General features: G+C 42.4%; 1 protein-coding gene across 16 annotated transcripts in view; it reads left to right on the top strand.

The window, feature by feature from the left end:
• ERC1 (ELKS/RAB6-interacting/CAST family member 1) overlaps positions 1–23,290 on the top strand; it is a 468,735-nt gene extending 445,445 nt beyond the window's left edge. For 10 of the 16 annotated variants that reach the window (XM_073621610.1, XM_073621608.1, XM_073621618.1 and 7 more), the window contains 2 exons: positions 10,728–10,916; positions 16,914–23,290. In XM_073621610.1, coding sequence (XP_073477711.1) covers positions 10,728–10,916; positions 16,914–17,051 — 327 coding nt within the window. In that variant the 3' untranslated portion in view covers positions 17,052–23,290. Of the gene's footprint in view, positions 1–10,727; positions 10,917–16,913 lie in introns of those variants that run through there. The other 6 variants (XM_073621617.1, XM_073621616.1, XM_073621612.1 and 3 more) reach the window with 1 other exon arrangement.
• Positions 23,291–23,795: the final 505 nt, after the last annotated feature.

The raw sequence follows: 23,795 nt of genomic DNA, 5'->3' as shown, positions 1-23,795 counted from the left end.
TATATATCAGTCATGTCTCCCCTTTCTATTCTTTCCTCAAAACTGTACATATTAGGTTCCTACAGTCTCTCCTGATGTGTTTTATCCCTCAGACCTTTCAATTCTGAGGTCTTCAGAACTGGACACAATATAAGCCCTGGTTCACACTATAACCCGCATGTGAATGTGCTCAAATCGTACCAAAGAAGTGCAGGCTTGTTTTTTTTGGTCATTTTGTACCATGCAATCCGGTGCGGGCAGACCGCACAGCGTTTTTACGTTCCTGTTGGGGTGTTGTCAACTTTGTATTGACACCTGTAGTGGATCACAAACACAGTGCGATTGCACTGCAGTGCGAGAAACATTCTGGGATCACTGCATTTACTGCATCGCGTATGTGTGAACCTAGGGTAATGAGGTCTAGCTAAAGATTTATATGGGTGAATCAGAACCTCCTTCCTCCTGCTGGTGAAATGCCCGCCGAGGACACAGGGTAAGGAGGTCCCCAGGGATATGCTGTACTACGCCCAGAAAATGACTGGGCTCACGGGGTCGGACCAGGCTGGACACTCACTGAACACAGGGCATAGCCACTCTGGGATGCAAGCACAGGCAGCCATCTTAGCTGCATACAGTGATGATGAGTAGACAGATCAGGCTGATCCTATAGCCTTGGCCCAAAATGACCCAGACACAAATGACCCAGCTCAGCCCACTTTGGCAGACATCCTTAGGGCAGTGAACATATGCAATGCTTCTGTAAACACTATGAAGCAGAAATTTGGAGGCATGCGGGAAGAAGTGTCAATGCTGAGACAGGATTTACAAAAAATCTCAGAGCACACCACGGCCGTGGAAAGCAGAGTCAGTGAAATTGAGGATCGATTACCCCTATAGCAAGGGATACCAACTCAGTGTACCAAATGGCAAAGGAGGCTAATGACAGAGCAGAGGATATGCAGAATGCAAATGTCGCATTGTAGGCCTCCCTGAATGGGTGGATGGCAGAGACCTCACAGCTTTTGTGGAAAGTTGGTTACTAGACATATTTGGCAAGAATGTTTTCTCGCCCTATTTCGCGATGGAACGTGCTCATGGAGTGCCCTCTCGCCCACCCCACCTGGGGGGACCACCCAGATCCATGTTGGCGAAATTGCTTTACTATCGCGACAGAGAAATTGTGCTGCGACAGGCAAGGGAATGGGCTAACATACAACATAATGGCACCAGGGTGTCCTTTTAGCCTGATTTCTTGGCGGAGGTTCAGAGACGCAGGGCCAAATTCTCTTATGTGAAGCGCAGACTCTGGCTCCTACAATTGTCCTACCCTATGTTATATACAGCTAAACTCTGGTTTACTGTAAGAGGCCAAGCTCAATTTTTTGAATCAGCCAAAGAAGCTTACAACTGGCTTGAACACAATGAGCAGGCACTGAAACAGCGGCAGCTAGAGGGGGAGAATGATTGGCGCTCTACCCCCAGCTCTAATTCTGGTTCCAAAGTTACAACCCATCTTCACTGCTCGATACATTGGTGAGGGAATTCCTTCCTCTTGTTCAACAGATGTTTTCTGGGTGAGGGACATAATATTTCAGGAGATCAAGATGAGAGCTACAAAAATCGAATTGTGGATTTACAATCTTTAACAACATTTATGCCTAAGTGCTTGACTGAAGTTGCAATGTCCAACTCTGCCCTGTTGGTGGAGCAAGACGAACGATGGTTAGCTTGGTTTGCAGTTCTTGAAAAACTTTTTTCTTCAGCTGGAGCTCTACCAGTGCTTCCAACAAAGATGAAGATTTGGTTAAACAGCACAGGAACTGCGGCCTTCTACACACCAGCCTGTAACACTAACTTACCTCTCTATATGGCGAAGATTCCTATAGTATCCTGGAATGTGAGGGGACTCCACTCAAAAGAACCATGATATTTAAGTGCTTTAAAAAATTTAACCCAGGGGTGTTTTGTTTTCAGGAAAGTGATTTGACTGTGGAGACGGTGAGATGTTTACAGTACAAATGGGTGGGGAGGGCGCATCACTCCACTCACACCTCCCTGGTTCCCTGGACTACCAGGAGTTTGACAGTAAGGTTGACCCAGAAGGTCGTTTTGTGTTTATTCACTGTCGTTTCGGTTCGTTGACATGTATATTAGCTTGTGTATATATCCCTCCACCATTTACAGCAATGGTGCTCCGGCTCTTAATTTCCTACGTGGACAGTAGGCAGGATGTGCCATTGCTCGTCATTGGGAACTTGAATTGCTGTCTGATTCCTGCCTTGGATAGACACCCAGCTCCTAGCTCCTCTGCCCTCTCCAGGGGTACTCCCTTGGCGAGGTTGTTGCAAGAGGTGGGCTGGGTGGATATCTGGCGCCATCGTAACCCTAGTGTCAAGCATCTTGCGTGTTTTTCCAAGTCTCATGGTAGCCTGTCTAGAATTGACCTGGGGGTGGGCAACTTGAGCATTTGTCTCGGATTTGGAGTATAGACCCAGCAGTGTTTCTGACCATTCTCCTTTGGTAGCACATATAACGGTATCCTAGCCGATTTCACTACCTAAATCCCTATGTAAATTTAATGCATTCTGGCTGAAGCTGTTCCAATATCATGATACAATGGTGGGGTGCATGCGAGAGTTCTTTACATTTCAGGATCCAGAAGTTTCTTGCCTACAGAACTGGGAGGCTTTCAAGGTCTTCTTGGGGGGTTTATTAATAGCAGAAATTAACAGGGTCAAAGGAGCTTCATCGGCCCTAAAGGATGAGGTGGAATCTAGAGTTCATGTACTGGAACAAAGGTACATTGTAGATCCCTCTGACTCGGCTAAGGAGGCGTGGCAGGCTGCCAATCAGCCTATGAGCAGAACCCATGAGGTTCTTTGCTAAGCAGGCATTTTTTGAGGAAGGGGAAAAAACTGGACGTCTTTTGGCAAGAATAGCGAACTCACACCAAAGGTCCCCTGCCATAGGAGCAATAAAGTCCCGGGCTAGGCCCTTAGTCAGTTTGCCTGAATTAATTATGCAGGAATTGGCAAGTTTCTATGAATCCTTGTACTGCTCTGGCAATGCTTATGTTCAGGATGACCTAGACCAGTACCTTCATAATATGTCATTCCCTAAACTGACAGTGGACCAGAGGGAGGGGTTGGAAGCCCCACTTACTATAGAGGAACTTCAGGAAGCAGTCGGTTCTTTTCCTAACTGTAAGGCGCTGGGGGAGGATGGGATCCCTATAGAAATATATAAACAATACTCTGCTGTCTTGCTGCCACATTTGCTAAAGTTCTTTAATGCGGCCCTGGAATGTGGAGCTTTTCCACTCTCCATTTCGAAAGCAAACATCATATTGCTTCTTAAGCCGGGTAAGGATCCTGTAGACCTGGGATCCAATTTTGTTGCTGCAGAGCGACTTCAAGATCCTAGCAAAGGTGTTGGCAATACGGTTGAATAGAGTTATTACCTCCCTTGTGCATGATGATCAGGCAGGATTCATGCCCAACAAGTCCACAGCCATTAATCTGAGATGGTTATTTCTGAATTTGCAGTCCGCAGCTGAAAATGTAGGGAGCAGGGCTTTACTGTCACTAGATGCCACAAAGGCATTTGATAGCATAGACTGGAATTACTTATGGGCAGTGTTGGAGCAGTTTGGGTTCGGACCTGTACACATATCTTGGGTGCGCCTGCTATACAGTCAGCCACAGGCTGCTATTAGGGCCTTTGGCAGTCTATCGCATAATTTTGCATTGAGAAAGGGGACTAGGCAGGGCTGCCCGTTGTCCACTCTTCTTTTTGCACTGGCTATTGAGCCATTAGCCATAGAGGAACAGGGCTAACCCACGTATTGTAGGATTCTGTTATGGCAACCTGCAAGAAAAGGTGATATTATATGCTGACGTTACCTTGCTCATGCTGGGAGACACAGACGTTTCCTTGCGGGAGGCCATGACAATCATCATGAAATTTGGTGCCTTTTCTGGCCTGCATATCAACTCGACAAAATCTGCATGCTATTGTTGGATGGGGATGCCACACAACCAATGGCCTCTAGGTGTCCAATACCCATTACTACTTCCTTCAAGTACTTGGGGATCCAGGTTACCTCAGACCCGCGGGATTTCAGCCATCTAAACATTTCCCCTTTACTTCAAAGGTTTAGGGAAAGGGTTAAAATGTGGAACAACCTCCGCCTATCGGTGGCGCGAAAGGTGAATTTGATAAAGATGATTCTCATGCCACAACTGCTTTATTGTCTGCACAATGCCCCAGTGGTTATACCTTTAACCACTTCAGCCCCGGACCATTTGGCTTCCAAATGATGGGGCCGCTTTTTGCGATTCGGCACTGCGTCGCCGCTTTAACTGACAATTGCGCGGTCATGTGACGTGGCTCCCAAACAAAATTGACGTCCTTCTTTTCCCACAAATAGAGCTTTCTTTTGGTGGTATTTGATCACCTCTGCGGTTTTTATTTTTTGTGCTATAAACAAAAATAGAGCGACAATTTAAAAAAAAAAAACAATATTTTGTACTTTTTGCTATAATATCCCCAATTTTTTTTAAAAAAAGCTAATATTTTCTCAGTTTAGGCCTAAACATAAATAAACAAAAAGAAGCAGCGCTATGATTTAAATAATATAGGTAGAATCTCAAGTGGTGAATAGTGATAAGTAAAACTCATAAAACAATCAAGTGACAAAATAAAGTCCAATAAATGGAAGAAAATCTTCAAAGGTGCAATGGATAAACCGGACAACTAAGTCCCTTATAGGCAAACACAGATGGGGCTGGATGGACCTTCACCACACCACAGTGTTACGAATAAAATGGGCGCTTACCAAATGGCAAGCTTAAAAAGCTTGTGACCTTAACCCGGTCGGGGCCTTTAGTGAGATGGGAACACCGTTTAGACACTTCCTCAGACCGTAGATAGCTCACTATCTTCCACAAAAAGAGCCCAGGATGCAGAGAGGGCTATGCCCATAACCTAGAGTTGTTCTCACAAACAATGCCCCAAAAAAGAAGGAAGAGCAACATAGCGTAATCCTGGATGGATATTTATTTAAAAGACATTAAAAGTACACTTACAGTGTGTAGAGTAAAAAACAGCATGGAAAGCCGGCCGGCTAGCACGAACACCCGTCCTACAGACGGTGGATACGGCACGTCAGCACGTCAGCACGCCCGACGTACGTTTCGTCACACTTCTGACGTCGTCTGGGGCACGGGCGACGCACTGACGTGTCGCTCATATGTAGCAAACAGATACAACCAAGCCTCGAAATCGACAAAGGCCGGAAATCACCTTACGCTCCGCCGAGTAAGGGCGGAAGGTATAGGAACGCCATCTTAACTAAGGGATCCCATATTATTATTACAGATACCGATTTTGTTAGTGTGGTAAACATTGTAAATTGATGGGAATGGAAAGGGGAAAAGGGAAGAGACAAAGAAAAACCAAATAAACTCACCCATATCACATATGGAAACGGATGCCAATTTAAATTAAATCAAACTTAAATTAAGATTAAATTCATTGAATTGGTTTTACGAGGGCCCAACTCACTACCGGTGAGGGGCACATCAGAACCCAGCCAAAACGCCAGGATCAATGAATATGATGATTGATCCAATTTTTGTTGGCATAATCAGGGGGCACCACAAAGGGACAAAATTCTAGATAGCACAGCCGGAGGGAAAGATGATTTCTCAGCCTCATATACCAAACAATTCAGAAATAATAAACAGTAACTCATTTATTATTAAATAAATACATATGAAAAGCAAAAATAAAATAAAAATACAAAAATGTATTATAAACATGGTGGATGGCATAGAACTCCCATCACATAGAAACATGGAATTGGGGACAAGGCTTATGGTAAGTGCACAAACACCAGAACAAGCCCCATTGGGATGTGAACCAACCCAAAGAGAGCTTGAATCGAACAAGTGAGATATAAGGGGTCAGGGTATAAGGAAAGTACATAAACACCAGAACCAGCTGGTTCTGGTGTTTATGTACTTTCCTTATACCCTGACCCCTTATATCTCACTTGTTCGATTCAAGCTCTCTTTGGGTTGGTTCACATCCCAATGGGGCTTGTTCTGGTGTTTGTGCACTTACCATAAGCCTTGTCCCCAATTCCATGTTTCTATGTGATGGGAGTTCTATGCCATCCACCATGTTTATAATACATTTTTGTATTTTTATTTTATTTTTGCTTTTCATATGTATTTATTTAATAATAAATGAGTTACTGTTTATTATTTCTGAATTGTTTGGTATATGAGGCTGAGAAATCATCTTTCCCTCCGGCTGTGCTATCTAGAATTTTGTCCCTTTGTGGTGCCCCCTGATTATGCCAACAAAAATTGGATCAATCATCATATTCATTGATCCTGGCGTTTTGGCTGGGTTCTGATGTGCCCCTCACCGGTAGTGAGTTGGGCCCTCGTAAAACCAATTCAATGAATTTAATCTTAATTTAAGTTTGATTTAATTTAAATTGGCATCCGTTTCCATATGTGATATGGGTGAGTTTATTTGGTTTTTCTTTGTCTCTTCCCTTTTCCCCTTTCCATTCCCATCAATTTACAATGTTTACCACACTAACAAAATCGGTATCTGTAATAATAATATGGGATCCCTTAGTTAAGATGGCGTTCCTATACCTTCCGCCCTTACTCGGCGGAGCGTAAGGTGATTTCCGGCCTTTGTCGATTTCGAGGCTTGGTTGTATCTGTTTGCTACATATGAGCGACACGTCAGTGCGTCGCCCGTGCCCCAGACGACGTCAGAAGTGTGACGAAACGTACGTCGGGCGTGCTGACGTGCTGACGTGCCGTATCCACCGTCTGTAGGACGGGTGTTCGTGCTAGCCGGCCGGCTTTCCATGCTGTTTTTTACTCTACACACTGTAAGTGTACTTTTAATGTCTTTTAAATAAATATCCATCCAGGATTACGCTATGTTGCTCTTCCTTCTTTTTTGGGGCATTGTTTGTGAGAACAACTCTAGGTTATGGGCATAGCCCTCTCTGCATCCTGGGCTCTTTTTGTGGAAGATAGTGAGCTATCTACGGTCTGAGGAAGTGTCTAAACGGTGTTCCCATCTCACTAAAGGCCCCGACCGGGTTAAGGTCACAAGCTTTTTAAGCTTGCCATTTGGTAAGCGCCCATTTTATTCGTAACACTGTGGTGTGGTGAAGGTCCATCCAGCCCCATCTGTGTTTGCCTATAAGGGACTTAGTTGTCCGGTTTATCCATTGCACCTTTGAAGATTTTCTTCCATTTATTGGACTTTATTTTGTCACTTGATTGTTTTATGAGTTTTACTTATCACTATTCACCACTTGAGATTCTACCTATATTATTTAAATCATAGCGCTGCTTCTTTTTGTTTATTTACTGTATAGTGTGTGTATCTCACATATAAGCGGCTGCTCTTTTTTCAATTGCCTGTCAATTATTTATTTGCTTGATTGTTCTTTTTTGTATAGATCATATAGCGCGGTGGTTTCCTCTTTTATAGGCCTAAACATATTCTTCTACATATTTTTGGTAAAAAAAATTGTAATAAGCGTATATTGATTGGTTTGCGCAAAAGTTGTAGCATCTACAAAGTAGGGGACAGTTTTATGGCATTTTTATTTATTTTTTTTTCTTTACTCGTTATGGCGGCGATCTGCCATTTTTTTTTAATCATGACTGCAACATTATGGCGGACACATCGGACATTTTTGACACTATTTTGGAACCATTGTTATTTATACAGCGATCAATGCTATAAAAATGCATTGATTTCTGTGTAAATGATACTGGCAGTGAAGGGGTTAACCACTAGGGGGGCGGGGAAGGGGTTAAGTGTTGTCCTAGGGAGTGATTCTAACTGTTAGGGGGCATGGCTTACTGTGACACGTCACTAATCGCTGCTCCTGATGAAAGGGAGCAGATGATCAGTGTTGTGTCACTAGGCAGAACAGGGAGATGCCTTGTTTACAAAGGCATACCCCCCGTCCTGCCATTCTGAGACCCGATTGCGGGACACCGGCGGACATGGAGTCCAAGGGTCCCGCGGGCAGGGTCACGGAGACCGCGCGCCTGCTGGGGGGCAGGTTCAAAGCAACGTATATATACATGTTGCTTTGACTGCCCATGCCATTCTACCGACGTAAATGTGCGTGAGGCAGTCGGCAATCGTGGTGGTTGTATTATGTTGATGCACAGCTGCAATACCTTATTGGTATATTCCAGGCTGAAGGGGAACCCACTCACAAGCCGGTTGGTTCCTCCCATGCAATCATGCTTCATACCATAGGTAGGGGTCCCATTCCGATGGCACTGGAGGCTCAGGCCTTTGCAAGGCCACATAAAAAGTACCTGACATATAGTCTCATTCAAAAGGTGTGGAACAAATGCAAATACATCCAGAATGCTGATGGGTAATACCTACACTGAACTGGCCAATTTGAAATCTGGAGCTCGGTGGAAATCCTATGGGGTTACACACCTTAAGCAAATATTTCAGAATGGGGTGCTCCGGACCTTCACGGCAATAGACGGACTATAATCTGCCGACTTCAATGCACTTTAACTATCTACAGCTCCCGCATGCAGTTAAGGCACAGAGTAGATCCTCGGAGTGGCATCTATCCCCGACCCCAGTGTTTAGTCTCTTTAGAGATGTTAAATCATCTAAGGGTTTTATTTCACAATGCTATGCCATACTTTTGCAATCCTACTTGGGGCAGCATCCCCTGAAACTAAGGAAAAAGTGAGAGAGGGATATGGGCCAGATGGATGGGAAGCAATGGGAGGAGGCATTTCAGGTGGTTGGGATTTGCTCATTGAACGTATCACAATGCCTTACTCAGCTATATATAATATTGTTGGTTTACTACACACCCCATAGACTCCAGATGATGAATCTGCAATCTGAGGCCACATGCACACGGAATAAACGTGATCATGGTGACCTTATCCATCTCTTGTGGAGGTGCCCCAAACTGCACATATATTGGGCCGGAGTGGTGAATACTGTTAATTCCATATTTAAAGTTTCTTTACCTTTGAACCCGAGAGCTTGTCTGCTGGGAGTACTGAAAGAATATGACTGGGAGGTGCATACTAGAGAGGCCATTCATAGAGTTCTTTTTCAGGCTAGGAAACTGATTATGGTTCATTGGAAATCGGAAGACCCCCCATCGATAAGGGAAAGGATTCATAATATTGGGGAGGTATTACGAATGGAGAAACTTATATACCAACGTAGGGGAAGTACACAGAGATATGAGAGATTATGGGCTCTGTGGTTGGATGCCCCGGGACTTGCCCTGGTGGATTTAATCATGGACAGACTTCTGGGACTTAATGCGGTCTGAGGAACAGTCTAGACAGGATAAAAGTGGGGAAAAACTGGTGTTAATGTGTGTGTGTCTTACTGTGGTATGCTTTTGCTGTATGGTTGTATTGCAATGTACTTTAATGTAAAACTGCAAATGGATGTATACTAATCTTCTTTACTAAAACCTTTTTGTTGGATAAAAAAAAAAAAAAAAAAGATCTATATAGCGGAATCAGGACTTCCTTCCTCTTGCTGACAATCCCTCGAGTGATAACTAAAGATCTATATAGGGGAATCAGGACCTCTTTCCTCCTGCTGGTAATCCTTCTAGTGATAACTAAAGATATTCCTCCTTCTGGTGATCCCTCTAGTGATAACTAAAGATCTATATAGAGGAATCGGGACCTCCTTCCCCCTGCTGGTGATCCTTTTAGTGATAACGAAAGATCTATATAGGGTAATTGAAATCTCTTTTCTCCTGCTAGGGATTCCTCTATAACTAAAAATGTAAATAGGGGGATCCCTCTAGTGATAACTAAAAATCCATATAAGGGAATCAGGACCTCCTTCCTCCTGCTGGCGATCCCTCTAGTGAAAGCTGCAGATCTGTATAGGGGAACCAGGATCTACTTTCTCCTGCTGATGATCCCTCCAGTGATAACTACAGATCTATATAAGGGAATCAGGATCTACTCCCTCCTGCTGATCCCTCCAGTGATAACAAAGATGAATATAAAGGAATCGGGACCTCCTTCCTCCTGATGGTGATTCTTCTAGTGAAAATGAAAGATCTATATAGAGAAAGCAGGGCCTCCTTCCTCCTGCTGGTGATCTCTTTAGTGATAACTACAGATTTATATAGGGGGATTGAAAACTCTTTCCTCCTGCTAGGGATTCCTCTTTAACTAAAAATGTATATGGGGGATCCCTCTAGTGATAACTAAAAATCTATATAAGGGAATCAGGACCTCCTTCCTCCTGCTGGGTATTCCTCTAATGATAACTAAAAATCCATGCAGGGAAATCAGGACATCCTTCCTCCACCTAGTTATCCCTCAAAGGGTTAACAAAAGATCTAGTGATGTACCCAGAAATCTATTCTATTCTATTTCTCCATGGCCAGGCCACATTGTTTATTTTGTAATCTCCTGAAATAGGTACCCTCAGATCTTTTTCCTCAGGTAGTTCGGGCCAACACTTTACCCCCACGGTTGTGCTTTATTTGTCAATTCTTTTTCACCAAGTGTATTCTTTTGCAATCTGCATCAAAAAGAAGCTTGGCTATTTGTATATAATAATATCTGTGTCGAATGTGGTTGACTGTGGTGGAGGGTCATTCTGTGTATGTACTGAACTGTTTCTGTTATGCCTTGCGGATCATTTTTTTTCTCCCCATCATATAGATGATCCAGCCCCTCCTAGACCTCGACCAAAACCGCAGCAAACTCAAACTATACATTGGGCACCTGACTGCTCTGTGCCATGACAGAGACCCCCAGATTCTGAATGCACTTCACCCGCCCGAATCCTACCACCTGGACGACAACCGGGCAGCTTGGGAGCAGAAGCTGCAGACGCTTACCGCCGAACAGGTGAGCGGACTAACGTGGATTCCTGTTCATTTATAGAAAGCCAGTGAATTATTATATTCTTACTTTTTCTGTTAGTTCAACATGTACCTAACAAAGTTATTCTTCACTCAAATGTACTGATCCTTGCTTACTATGCTATATCTGATTATATTAGTTTTATAGATATTTGGACATTGCTTCTTCCAGCTATTAACAACTATATATAGAAGCAATGATTGTTGTTATACCTTTTCCTTAAAATGACACTAAACAATATATCTTTTTTTCTCCAAAAATAATCCATACACATGCCCTGGCCATTATTGGCCCTTTAATCTATTTTTCATGAAATTGTGTCTTACTGTTTTTCTGCCTCTGTAACCCATCCTCCATGATCTCAGAACCTCTCCATTTACTCCTCACTTCCATTTGCTTGAAACAAGCAGTGTGCATAAGATGCAGTTAGAATTCAAACTACAAATCCCATAGTTTATTTCAGAAGCAAGCACGTGAGGATGGATACGTTCCTACTTTTAGTTGGACCATGGAGAATGAACAAAGCCACCGTCTAACAGAATATTAAAAAATCATGAATTGAAGAAGGCTGAAAACAATAGAAAGTAGTAATAGAAAATTCTTTTTGAGTGGATGTAAAGGCTTGACTGTTTTTTTTTTTCTAAAATAACAACCATGTTATACTTACCTGCATTGCGCAGTGGTATTGCACAAAGTGGCCCTAACCTCGTCTTCTTGGGTCCCCACCAACGATCTTGGCTCCTTCTCTTTTGTGTCTGCCACCATAGCAATCACTTGCTATGAGGGCAGACCTGCAGGCTTTCCATAGACACACACAGCTCAGCTTGGCCCTGCCCCCTCCTCACATGATTTGATTGACAGCAAGAGCCATTGCTGCCTCTGTGCCTGTGAGGAATAAAACACAGACCAGCATCACTGTAGACGGGCACAATGTTGGATCAAGATAGGATTAGGTAAGTATATAGAAGAGTGAGGGGGTGATACAAATACTGGGAGGCAGGAAATTCATTAAGGTAAACAAATAGTCTAGCCTTAGAACTACTTTAAGAATGCATACTTTATTAGAATGTTCGTTTTTTTAAACCATAGTTTAGTGTCACTTTAAAGAAAAAAAAACTTTTGGGGTCAAATAGATACATCCCAAATAGGATCCCTCGCCTGCTTAGTTAAGGATCTGCCTATATGGTCATATGATCACAGTCAGTGTTGTAATAAGTAACATTCCCACCATCCCAAGTCAACCCTCTAAACCAGACATGTCAAACTCCAGTGAAATAGCAGGCCGTATTCAGTAGAAAAAGGGCCGCATTGTGGGGTTGATTTACTAAAGACAAATAAACTTTGCAAAGTGCAGTTGCTCCAGAGCTTAGTAAATGAGCAGAAGCTGACTTCCATCATCCAAGCATGTGCCAGCAAAAATGCTGTTTTTATTTTTTTTATTTTCATGTGGTTGGATTTTTTGCAAAGTGAACCTGTACCCCATTTACTAAGCTTTGGAGCAACTGCACTTTGCAAAGTGCACAGTCTATTTGCCTTTAGTAAATCAACCCCTATGTCTACTGAGGGCTACAGAAAAAAAGGATTTTAGTACTTCAGGACTTATTTCAACCTACAACATTTTATCTGTGATAATGGGCATTAAAAGATTTAGGCTACTTTCACACTGAGGCACTTTTCAGGCACTAAAGGGCTAAAAATAGCGCCGGTAAAGCGCCTGATAAACACCTACCCTGCAGCCCCAGTGTGAGAGCCCGCGTGCTTTCACACTGGAGTGGTGCACTTGCAGGACGGGAAAAAAAGTCCTACAACCAGCATCTTTGGGGCGTTGCAGGAGCGGTGAATACACCACTCCTAAAACGCCCCTGCCATTGAAATCAGTCGCCAGTTCTGCCGAAGCGCCCGCAAATCGCTTCGGTAGCTGCGCTTTTAACCATTACAAGCGCCCCGCTACCGGAGACGCCTCCCGCCCCAGTGTGAAAGTGCCCTTAAAGAAGTTTTTTGCTTCAAAATAACAAATAAACTGAGCTGTCTCCAGGTTTGCCTCCTCCATACTCCAGCCTTGTAAGGGAGTGGACAGGGCAGCAGGATAGGCTCTCAACCAGGATGCACAACACTGCAGCTGCTTACTGGGCTGTCTTGGTAAAGAATATCCTTATTTCCTTTATATATATATACTGCATCACTGTGTTTTATAGGACAGAATCCATGTTGGTAATCTGATGAAAGATTTACTTTAAATACTAAGGTTATTGAATAAAAAACAATGCAGGTTGACGTCTAATGTGAATAAACTGTTCACTGGTAGATGTAGCAGACACACATTAATTCCACTCTATATTCAATGATACATAGATTTGGTTTTTCAGTGCAAACAGTGTAACCTGTACCTGAATTTGACTTGGTATTAGAGCTGCACGATTCTGGCTAAAATGAGAATCACGATTTTTTTTGCTTAGAAGATAGATCACAATTCTCGCAGCGTAATATCATCTTTCACATTAAAACAAAAAAAATTGGGCTAACTTTAGTGTTTCGTTTTTTTTTTTGTTTGTTTGTTTTTTTTTTTTTATTCATTGAAGTGTATTTTTTCCCAAAAAATTGCGTTTGAAAGACCACTGGGCAAATACAGCGTGACGTAAAATATTGCAGCAATTGGCATTTATTGCCCTAGGGTCTCTGCTAAAATATATATAATGTTTGGGGGTTCCAAGTAATTTACTAGCAAAAAATATTGATTTTAACTTAAGAAACAAGTGTCAGAAAAAGATTTAGACTTTAAGTGGTTAAACTTCCTGCATTTACACATTGTTTAAAAACTTGGCAGACTGCCTAGATTTTTTTTTTACACAGAAGTTTATCCTTTTGATCTAAGAAGGATGAGTTAGATACAATGTTTGATGTTAAAAAAACTTGGCAGACTGCCCAGATGTTTTCTTTTGACAGCTGAATGAGCAGATAAGTCTCTCCACTTGTTATATGAAAGAATCAGCAAACTCTGCAATAGAGATCGTCAGGGGGTTGAATCGAGATCACGATTTTTTAACGATTAATTGTGCAGCTCTACTTGGTATCAGTCTCTTACAGTCCCTGTAGAGCAGTGCTCAGAATGGGAGAGGGAGAAGCAGCTGGAAGAGGCAGTTTTGCCACAGTGCTCATTTACTATGAATATGCATGCTGAGAGAAGGATAGAGTAGAGTGGCAATGTGATAAGCTCATCAGTCAGTCTGCTTACCTCTCGTCCAGTTACAGGCTGTGGAAGGACGAGAGCTGTAACCCTGGTCTTTTGCCCAGCCAAGGTGAGCTGTGATATGTGGCAGAGCTGTGTAAATCTTAGGACTAGATAAACAGGATTACAATCCATTGGAGGGTAAAATTATTTAATTTTTTATAGTTCATCTGTGTATTTAGCTGTTTGCCTGGAGTTTAGCTTTAAATTGTAAAACCCCTGAGAACTCAAAAAATTACCAGTCATGGTTTAGAAAATTATGGTTTGTCATGCAACATGCTGTACAAGTATCTCACAAAGAATGGAACTTTGCAGTGAACCTTAGATCATTTTAGGGAATGCCTGTCATTTCTCCTCCAGCTCTACACCGATTTCAGTAGAAGCAATAAGCCAGTTACAGGCCTCTAGGGCTGGGTCTTTTGGCTGGGACCAGAGGAATATATAATTCCTGGCCGAAGGGCATGCCGTGGTACTGCACCATGGCACCATGTTTTTGTCACAAATGTCACATTTTGCACGGTATACTTTCACTGCACAACTGTAGGGTGGTTTTGGCTAGGTGAGCCAGTGAGTATCAGGATAAGGGCCCTTCCTCTTCGGAGGAGGTCCACATGTACACCCTGTGCACTTGTTTGTGTTCTCACGTTTTGTGTGTGCACTTTTTTTTTGCACCGGGTGATAGTCTGAATGTTTCACACACCACAGGGGAAAAAAAATAAGCCAGTTACAGAAGCAAAAAATCCCTTTTACAAATTGTCTACAGTGCTTTGCAGTTAAAAAAAATATAAGCGGAATTTTGACAGGTTGACCCATTTTAACTTTAAAGGATAAGTTCACCTTTTTTAAAAAAAAAAAAAAATCAATGCACATTTTTTGCAGCGAAAAAAAAAAAGTGCAGTTAGAATTGTTTTTATTAGGAGCCTGTAATGCATTGCAGCCACGATCAGAACATTGCAGGTGCAATCTCAGGGATCTGCAGACTGTCAGTGTATCTGTCTGCTCGTACCCTGTACAGGCAAGCAGTTACAGAATGGCAGGAAGAATCAATAAACTACCTAGAGCGCTCCTCAGCGCCCTGATAGTTCATTGAGAATGAACAATGATTGATGGTAGTTGTGATCCCTCATTCACAGAACTCTGTGAATGAATGACGCGGCTGGGTGGACAGAGCCCTGCGTGGGCGCATTTTTTAAAATTTGTGGCAGCAGGTGCTGGGTGAAGATCCCCGGCCTGCTGTCACAACAGAGGCTCAAGAAGATGCAGGGACTGCTCATTTCCTTATATGTTACACCCTGGATAAGGAAAGAATGACCAAAAAAACTTGTTATAGAGGAAAATGCAGCCCCGTTCACAACTGGACGTAGTGGGATTGCGGCAGAATTGCTGCGATTCTGCCCGCAAACTCAAAACGCACTACAATCGCAAAACGTAGATTCAGGCGTCATTATTTTCAATGGCACCTTAAACGCGGTGCGGTTTTCGTGTGATTTACTGCGCGACAATTTGCACTGCGTGAAGCTTGTCACCCCAAAAGGAGCTTCTTTTGGGGTGACAAGCTTCATGTGATTTGCTGCAATTGTGCAATTTACTGCGTAGCGATTCTCATTGCGTGAAGCTAGTCAACCAAAAAGAAACAGGATCTTCTTTTTGGGGACAAGCTTCATGAGATGCAATTTACCACACAACAATCATGGCAAATGGCATAATGAGATTCTGGATGTGTTTTCAAAACACACTTCAAAACTCAGATTCACATGACAGGCTAGATATGTGTTCCTATTGAGGTGATTCACACAGATTCAATCCACACGCATTGCGTTTTGAGTGCCATTACGAAAAGGGCTCTGTGCGAGTTTGTAGCGGTACTTTCTAGACTTGCAAGTGATATGCCGTGTGTGCACGATCGGATTTTCCGACAAATGTTGGGTGTGAGTTTGTTGGCGGAAAATCTGACCGTGTGTATGCTCCATCGAACATTTGTTGTCGGACTTTACGCCAACAAATGTTGGCTAGCAGGTTCTCAAATTTTCTGCCAACAAATGTTTGTTGTTGGACTTTCCAATCGTGTGTACACAAGTCCGTCGGACAAAAGTCCATGTATGCTCGGCATCAAGTACAAGCCGGAAGCGCTCTGTCTTGAAAAACTAGCGTTCCTAATGGAGGTATCACGTACGTCTTTTACGTCACTATATTCGTAAATGTTGGCCAACATTTGTGTGACCGTGTGTATGCAAGACAAGTTGGAGCCAACATCCTTCGATTAAAAATCTACGGTTTTGTTGTCGGAAAGTCCGATTGTGTGTACGGGGCAATAGAGTGGCATGTGGCGATAACTGTTCACATAGGATTGCTATTGATAGGAGTTATCACATTGAAGTGAATGGGAAGTGTTTTTGCATTGAAGTCAATTGAAGGCATTTTTGCATTGAAGTCAATAGGAGGCAGTTGTGGAGAGAGAGAGACACACAATCGCACCGGTATTGAATTCGCACAGGAACTGGAATGACATTGTGATTTCAATACACATAAGGATGAACCAAGGCACCAGGATGCAATTTCTAGTCGCCATGGTGACCTGGCTCCTGGGATTTGTCGAGCCCTGGTGTAACAGGTTATAAAAAATGAACTTATCCTTTGAACTTCTTTTCATTAGGTTCTGGAATTATAATATATTCCACCTGATATCCATTATTGGTGTGTGAGATGATGGTGGTTATCCTGTTTTTGCTGCTAAAATCTCCTTTTCTTCCTTTCAGTTAAGCGAAGAGCTAGAGAAATGCGAGCACGAGAGTGCAGAACTGCAAGAGTTCGCCAATGCCATCCTGCAACAGATTGCAGATCACTGCCCCGACATCCTGGAACAAGTTGTCAATGCCTTGGAAGAGTCTTCATGACCTCACCCATCCCGGGTAGCAAAAGACGTCCCGCACGGCCCTGTTACATGGACACAGTGTTAGTCAAAGACTTTTTTGTTTCCTTCCCCTCCTCCATCGCACAGGTGGGGGACCCGCACACACAGCCTTGCACTGCCTGTCAGCTCACTGCGCACTTTCGCAGTGGCTGACCTGTCTCATGGAGTTCTGGGGTGGCAGCATTGATCCCTCAGGACCAAAAATGATTTCTTCTATTCTTTCAGCATGGATCGGACCTCTCCCAAGTCCTTGGTGGGTTTACCCATCTTTTCTACAACCAACCCTTCAGACACTTCAGAGACATTCTACAGAGATGCAATAATGGTCTGCCTTGGGGGGGCCTCGTGTTATAGTGTTTGAATGCAGCTGCATCCGGGGCCCATCACACCAGTCCCGGAAGGTGTCAGCAAATTAAACTGTTACAATGGGATCACTTTTAATCTAAAGAGATTATGTTTCTGTCCTACAACCTACCAGCACTACGTTATCAGACCAGGTGTCTTTCCTTTTCCGACCACCTGCCTTTTTCTCAAAGTGTTTTCTTTACAGCTTATGTGAAAAAGCACCTGAATTTTTTTTTCTATTTAATGGTTCTGCAATTCCCTCAGCCAGTGAATATTTCCCAACCCAACACTAGGTCAAATTTTTTTTGATAGTTGACTCCACAGATATCACCATATCCACAATAGCCAGATAGAGTAAGAATAATGTCTGTCCCCTCAATAAAAGAAGCTTGTAACATTATGTGGAAGTATCCCAGATTTAAGGGCAACTTAGTGCCAATATCCACTGCCTACCCTTTTTTTTTTTTTCTATGAAACCATTCTTTGCTTCTGCAACGTGCTTTAAGCTGAATTAAGTGATGCCAATTTTTTTTCCACTACAACTAGTTTTCATGTGTCATAGCCACGATTCCTGAAACATGCATGAACTGTATGTGCTGCCTGAACACCTCTCCAACAAGCCTAGTGCATCAAAATCATACAGCCAATCCTGCAGTTGGGAGAGGATTCAGATTTTGTGTCACTCATTTAACCAGCTGTAGATGGTGCTAAACTTGAACCGTAGAAGGAGCTAATCGTTTTTATGTAAAGGATTAGAGGCCAGTCCACTGAATTGGAAATTCGATTTCTGGCATAGGTAACTATTTTTTTTATTTAGCAGCTATTCAGCATTTGGGAAAAAGGAGTTTGGCATCTAGGTTAGTGCAGGCATTTTGCTTTACTGACAGCCATTAGAAGCTAATAAGTAAATCATGTCTTTGCCCTTGTGCAAAGCATAGAGTTTTGGTTGGTATCCTCGATGACCTGTTGGACCATCATAACTCCACTTTCCCAAAATCATCCACTTCTACCTGAATCATTGGCTTGTCCATCCTGCAGAAAAAGGACACCCCCTTGCCTCTGTCAACCTCAGGAATCCAGCTCATCATCCAAAATCTGGGCAATTCAGGTCCAAAAAAGCGGTTAAAAGGGGGTTGAGCGGTGAGCAAGAGATAAAGTGCTCTCTGCACCGATTGCATCTCTTTAAGTTGTTTGAATGTTATGGAATGCATTGAACTGTTCTGGCTTTTTCAGTAAACTATCACCAGCCAAGATCAAAGGTTACTGTCAGTCTTGGAATTATGCCAAATCTCTACACAAGAATTTTGTTAGAAACTACGATGGCCATTTGACTGTTTCTGCAGGATAATTTTGCTATAAATTTTAGATGCATCGGTTCAGACACTTTGGGGTTCCACAAAACCATTTAGCTGCCTGCACTCAGGTTGTGAAGCAGACCACCTTATTGTGTAAATCAGATTTTCTAAGAATTCCAGCCCTATCATTCACTTAGCGGCATTTTCATAGTCCAAAGTGAGCTAATAGGCATTCTTGTTTGTGCCTTAAAATGATCAAGTCATGAATGAACAGATTAAGTATTGCTTCAGTTTGGCTGCTTTTGTTGTGAAGACCAGATTAAAATGCTATGACCATACATTTTAACAAATTAAAATTTTAGGTTGGTGGTTTCTGTCTGACCATGCCTCTTATGCCAGATTCAGTAGGCCTCTAGGTGCAGCAGAAACACATATTTGCATTGTTTGTTTTAAATCACTTAATCACTCTCCCATTCAATACTGTACCGCTTTGAGGGTTGTTTTCTCTGCTGTCAACCCGAAAATCTGTTAATAGCAAAAAAAAAAAAAAAAAAAGGGCTGTTTGATCGAACCTTACATCAAGGGCACCGTGGCCAATCATGACTGTTAGATCGATACATTTCATAGCCGCGGTTCATGCTATGTACTGCAGTGCTCCAACAACTTTACTGAGGAAATGTTAGTCAACATATGGAAGTTGAGCTGGTGGCAGAATCTCAAGGGAGTGCTTCTTTTCGAGAATTATAGATCACCTAACTACATAAACTTTAATGAGTTGGACATTCAGGAGTATGAAAACCTTAGGAACTGGCACACAGTGCCTACAGCCAAGAAGATTTTAGGATTAAAAAAAACACTAAGAAAGGAACTGTAATTTTGTCCTTAGCATGGACTGCAAGAAAGCTGCTAGAATGGTATTTTCAAGTAAACATCCGCCTGGAACTCTTTCATGGGTAATCATTACTTTGAATGCTGAACACAAGACGTCGCATGCAAGTCACAGCTCTCCGAATTACCTTAAGACGAGTTATTACCTCATATTCTCTCTAATACAACAATCTGTATTGTGTGGAACACAAAAACAAAATCTCTTTTTATTAAAAGGAAACATGTCCGTTTTTTGGGTGGGAGGGGGGCATACAGCTTACCATTACAAGGATAGCTATATAAAAAAGATTTTAAAAAAAGTGTTTGTAACTACACTACAAAAAGATCTTTACTGAGCAAAATGGCTGGCGCTGCTAAAAATTTTAGAATAAAACTATTGGGAAGGGGGGAACTTTTTTGAAAAAATTTTGTGTCAAAAATAAAATAAGAAAAACCTCCATTCCTGGTGTGTTTTGAGGAGTAATGTGTCACCTGAATTTTTCAGGCCTTTTTACTTTATATAAATATATATAAATATTTTTTTTTTCTTGTGGTTTATGCCTGCGCCTGGCCCTTAATGAACTCCTCTTATTTGTGTACATGTCTAATGTCTGTTACTGTATGGACAGGATGACCCCTGTTTTTGTTCAGATTGTCAGTGCATTCAGGGGGGCGATCCGGTCAACCAACCCACAGAAGTAGAGAAAAAAAAGTGTGTGTGTATATAAACTGTTATGGCACACACGTGTGTATAGATGTATGATATGTGTGCGCGTGTGTTTTACGTATGGAATATTTGCCATATTGAAAATGTTTGGGTTTTTTTTTTTTGTTTCTGTTGTACACTACAAAAAGCAGTGAACATCAAGAAAATATTCCCTCCCAGGTAAAGCTCGGCAGAGTATCATGTATTTTTCAGTTAGGAGACGTTTCCGGAAAAGCAGTTAAGGATAACATACTTTTATAAGAACTATAAACAGCCCATCTGCCCTCCTGGTCTTTCCCATACAATGTAAATCTCCAGCATTGACCTTGAAGACATCAGCAGAAGATTGTTTTGTTCACATCAGACAATGCTCAAGTCCTCCATTGAGACGAATGGCCTGATAAGTTTTTCCAAAGACTAATCGAGAAGCCTTTTCCTTGCAAGAAGACAGCTCTTCATATAACATGGGGAAAAAAGCCATGCCGTAGTCCACCGGCTCCTTGGAGGACTGAGCAGCTGGCTGCTGTTTAGATGTGGTCATTTGATGATCTGAAGTATGCGTTGGGGGATTAAACATTGGATCAGGAAGGTGAAAGTCGGGTTTACTACTTATAAAACTAAAGTCCCCCATCAGATGGCCCCCCATGGCAATGTTTTGGGTCAGATTATAGTGATGATTGCATGTTGGTTTACATAGACATTCCCCACTAAATATTCTTGGAGAGGTAGCAATCGCCTGGATTAGGTTACATTGCAAGACCAGTGTTTCCCTGGAAGTAGGCCAGTGCTGGGTATAAGTGGCCGCTCTTCTGCCATAACAATAACAAAATAGTTTGGGTGATTCAAACGAGCAGGTTCACATTTTGATTGTTAAAAGATAAAATAGTTTGAAAGATAAGTCGAGTCCGCGTGTCTATTTGCTTTCGGTACTCATTTACTTTCTTTCGAAGCAGAGGTATTAATTCTCCTTTCCTCAATGGAAACGTGTGGATACCTTGGTGCATCAGCTCATACTCCCAATCCTGGCATGCAAATTGGTCACCTTCATATAGTGATCAATGCACGATTCAAGTGGAATTCTGGGCAAAATTTTAAAAAATGGCATATATACTAAATTCTGTGAGTAGCATTAACACAGTAGTTTTTGGTTTTCCTGCACCCCCCTTCTAACATAGTTGTATTACCTGTTGTTTCTACAAGTAGATCAGTTATTTTTCCACTTCCTTTAACAGGGTGACATTGATGTTCGTTCTGCAGTGAAATCGCACAGCAGCGCTGTAACCCTATGGACAGGATACTTTCATACAAGTACATGGTACAGCAGGCACATATCAGGAATATGAAATGTTGGATTTACATACTCTTCAATGGATTTAATGGCAGGATCAATGGGTAATAAAACTATGTTACAGGGGGACTTTAAAAAAATGCCTTTGCTGATGTTATTCTCAGACATCATGTATGTCATGTTTTACTTTGTCCATACTTCCACTTTAACTTTCTTTCGCTTTAAGTGAATTTGCCAAAATGCAGACACCTTATAGTGCCTTCAGGTACATTTTTGATAAACCTCTAACCATTCCTACACCCTTGGGATGCTGCTATTTGTTGGATGTACGCTATACATAAGGCCTTGACTTCTGCCCACCTTTGAGCTAAGCGCCTTTTTGTCAGACAACAATCCAATGCCTTAAGTTGGCCATACATTATTCCTCTGAATTGGCCTAAACTCTAACAGTGGGTGGTACTACAAGCTTATCAAGTCGAAAACTCAATCGACTTTTATCAAAGGAACCAGGAAATGTTGGCTGAACAGGACCTGTAGCCAAACAGCTGTAGACACCGCTGTAGTATTCTGACAGCTTGCACATGCAGCAGTCAAAATACTATAGCAGGGTAGAGGGGTTTCATCCAATCACACTGTTTTAGTCCTCTGTTGTTCAGCCTGCAGGAAAGAAATCTGTTAGTGTATGGGCAGCTAAAGTGTCCACAAAGAGAAAAGTCCTAACATGTTTTCTGTTAAAGGGCATGGAGTGGGGCTTAGCACCAAGTTAGTCAGAAGTTGTATAGAGTGTCTGCAGTTGGCAACATTGCTAGTTTAGACATATCAATGTGCATAACAGGTTAATTTTAAAAGGAGGATCGCTAATCTCTACGCAGAGGGTTTGCAAGTAAGTGGAAAGTTTCTGTGTCATGGTTGTCTCAAGGAAGTCCTTGATGCCCCAATCATCAAAAAGGGAAGTATCAGACCACATATGGACCCCATTAAGCGTAGTTGAATTGATGGCAAGCGTGTTAAAGGCACAAGACCACTATGTCAGGCTAAATGTAAGGAAAGCTTGTGCGTGCCCTTTCACAATCATAGAGCTTTACCTTGGAGCATTTGATCAGCTGCTTTTTAACCCTTTGCATTCCTCCGTGGGGCTACAAAGGCGTTATTCCAATTCTGGTTCTTCACACGGAGCGGGGGGAGGGGTTGGGGGTGTTATGAGGGCTACTGAATGTATTCTGTGGCATGTTAGGGGAGGGAAGGTTTGACATCTTGTGAGAAGGGGAAATAATTTTAGGGATTGTAAGGTGGGCCCCCATTTGTTGAGTTACAGGGGCTGCTAACTTGCTGCTGGCCGACCCTCCGCTATTGTTTAATGTCCAGTATGTTTCTACATGTTACAATGTATCCCTCCGCTGCCCGTGCAGCCAGCCTCGAAGTACCCCTCCTTTACAACGTAGGGGGTTCATCAGTGTCCTCCCTCTGTATTTTATTGGGCTGTTTTGTGCCTTTTTAAACCTTGTAAAAACTTTTTTTTAACAAAAAAAGAATTCAGTCTTCTCCTTTCCTGAGGGTTCCGAGATTGGCATTTAGCTGCATCCCTGGGCTTCTCATGGCGAAACTATTCATGTATCCTGTCATTCTTTATGTACTCATTTTTTTATTTTATTGGTCCCCCCCGACACAAGATGCCAAAAAATGTTGAAAAATAAAATAAAGAAAAAAATGAATGAAGAAAAGTGTGACATTTGAGTTTTATTTTATCGGCTGAATTAAGTGCATCAAAGGCATTGGCTTTAAGGTAAATATTAAAAATATGTATGCAGTTACCCCTCATTTCTGATTGCAGGAGCAATAATTGCGCACCCCCAAGTGTGTCTGCATACAGCAAGGCAGAGTGGAGTGTGACAAATTTGATTAAAGCAGACCTAACTGCAGATATTTTATGTTAAGTATATGCATGCTAAGTAATGTGTCAGTAACACTTCCAGGTGTTTATTACTTTTCACAGAGATCACAGTACTCCACCTTATAATGTCTTCATCTGCTTTTTCTCACCTCGTCTTTCAGGACAGCACCTGGAGAGAGCGCAGCTCCACCCACTTCTCCCACTTCCTTTAAATCCTGGACACTTCCACCATGGCCTCAGTTGTAGAGTTTCCTCCGGCCATGGTGGAAGCGCGTTAGGGGACCAGGGGTGTGCTGCGCTCTCTCAAGGTGGAGGTGAGTGAAGGGCATACCTTG

Source organism: Aquarana catesbeiana, linkage group LG03 (assembly GCF_042186555.1).
Source record: "Aquarana catesbeiana isolate 2022-GZ linkage group LG03, ASM4218655v1, whole genome shotgun sequence".
NCBI classification, from domain to species: domain Eukaryota; kingdom Metazoa; phylum Chordata; class Amphibia; order Anura; family Ranidae; genus Aquarana; species Aquarana catesbeiana.
This window is presented reverse-complemented; position numbering and strand designations above follow the sequence as displayed.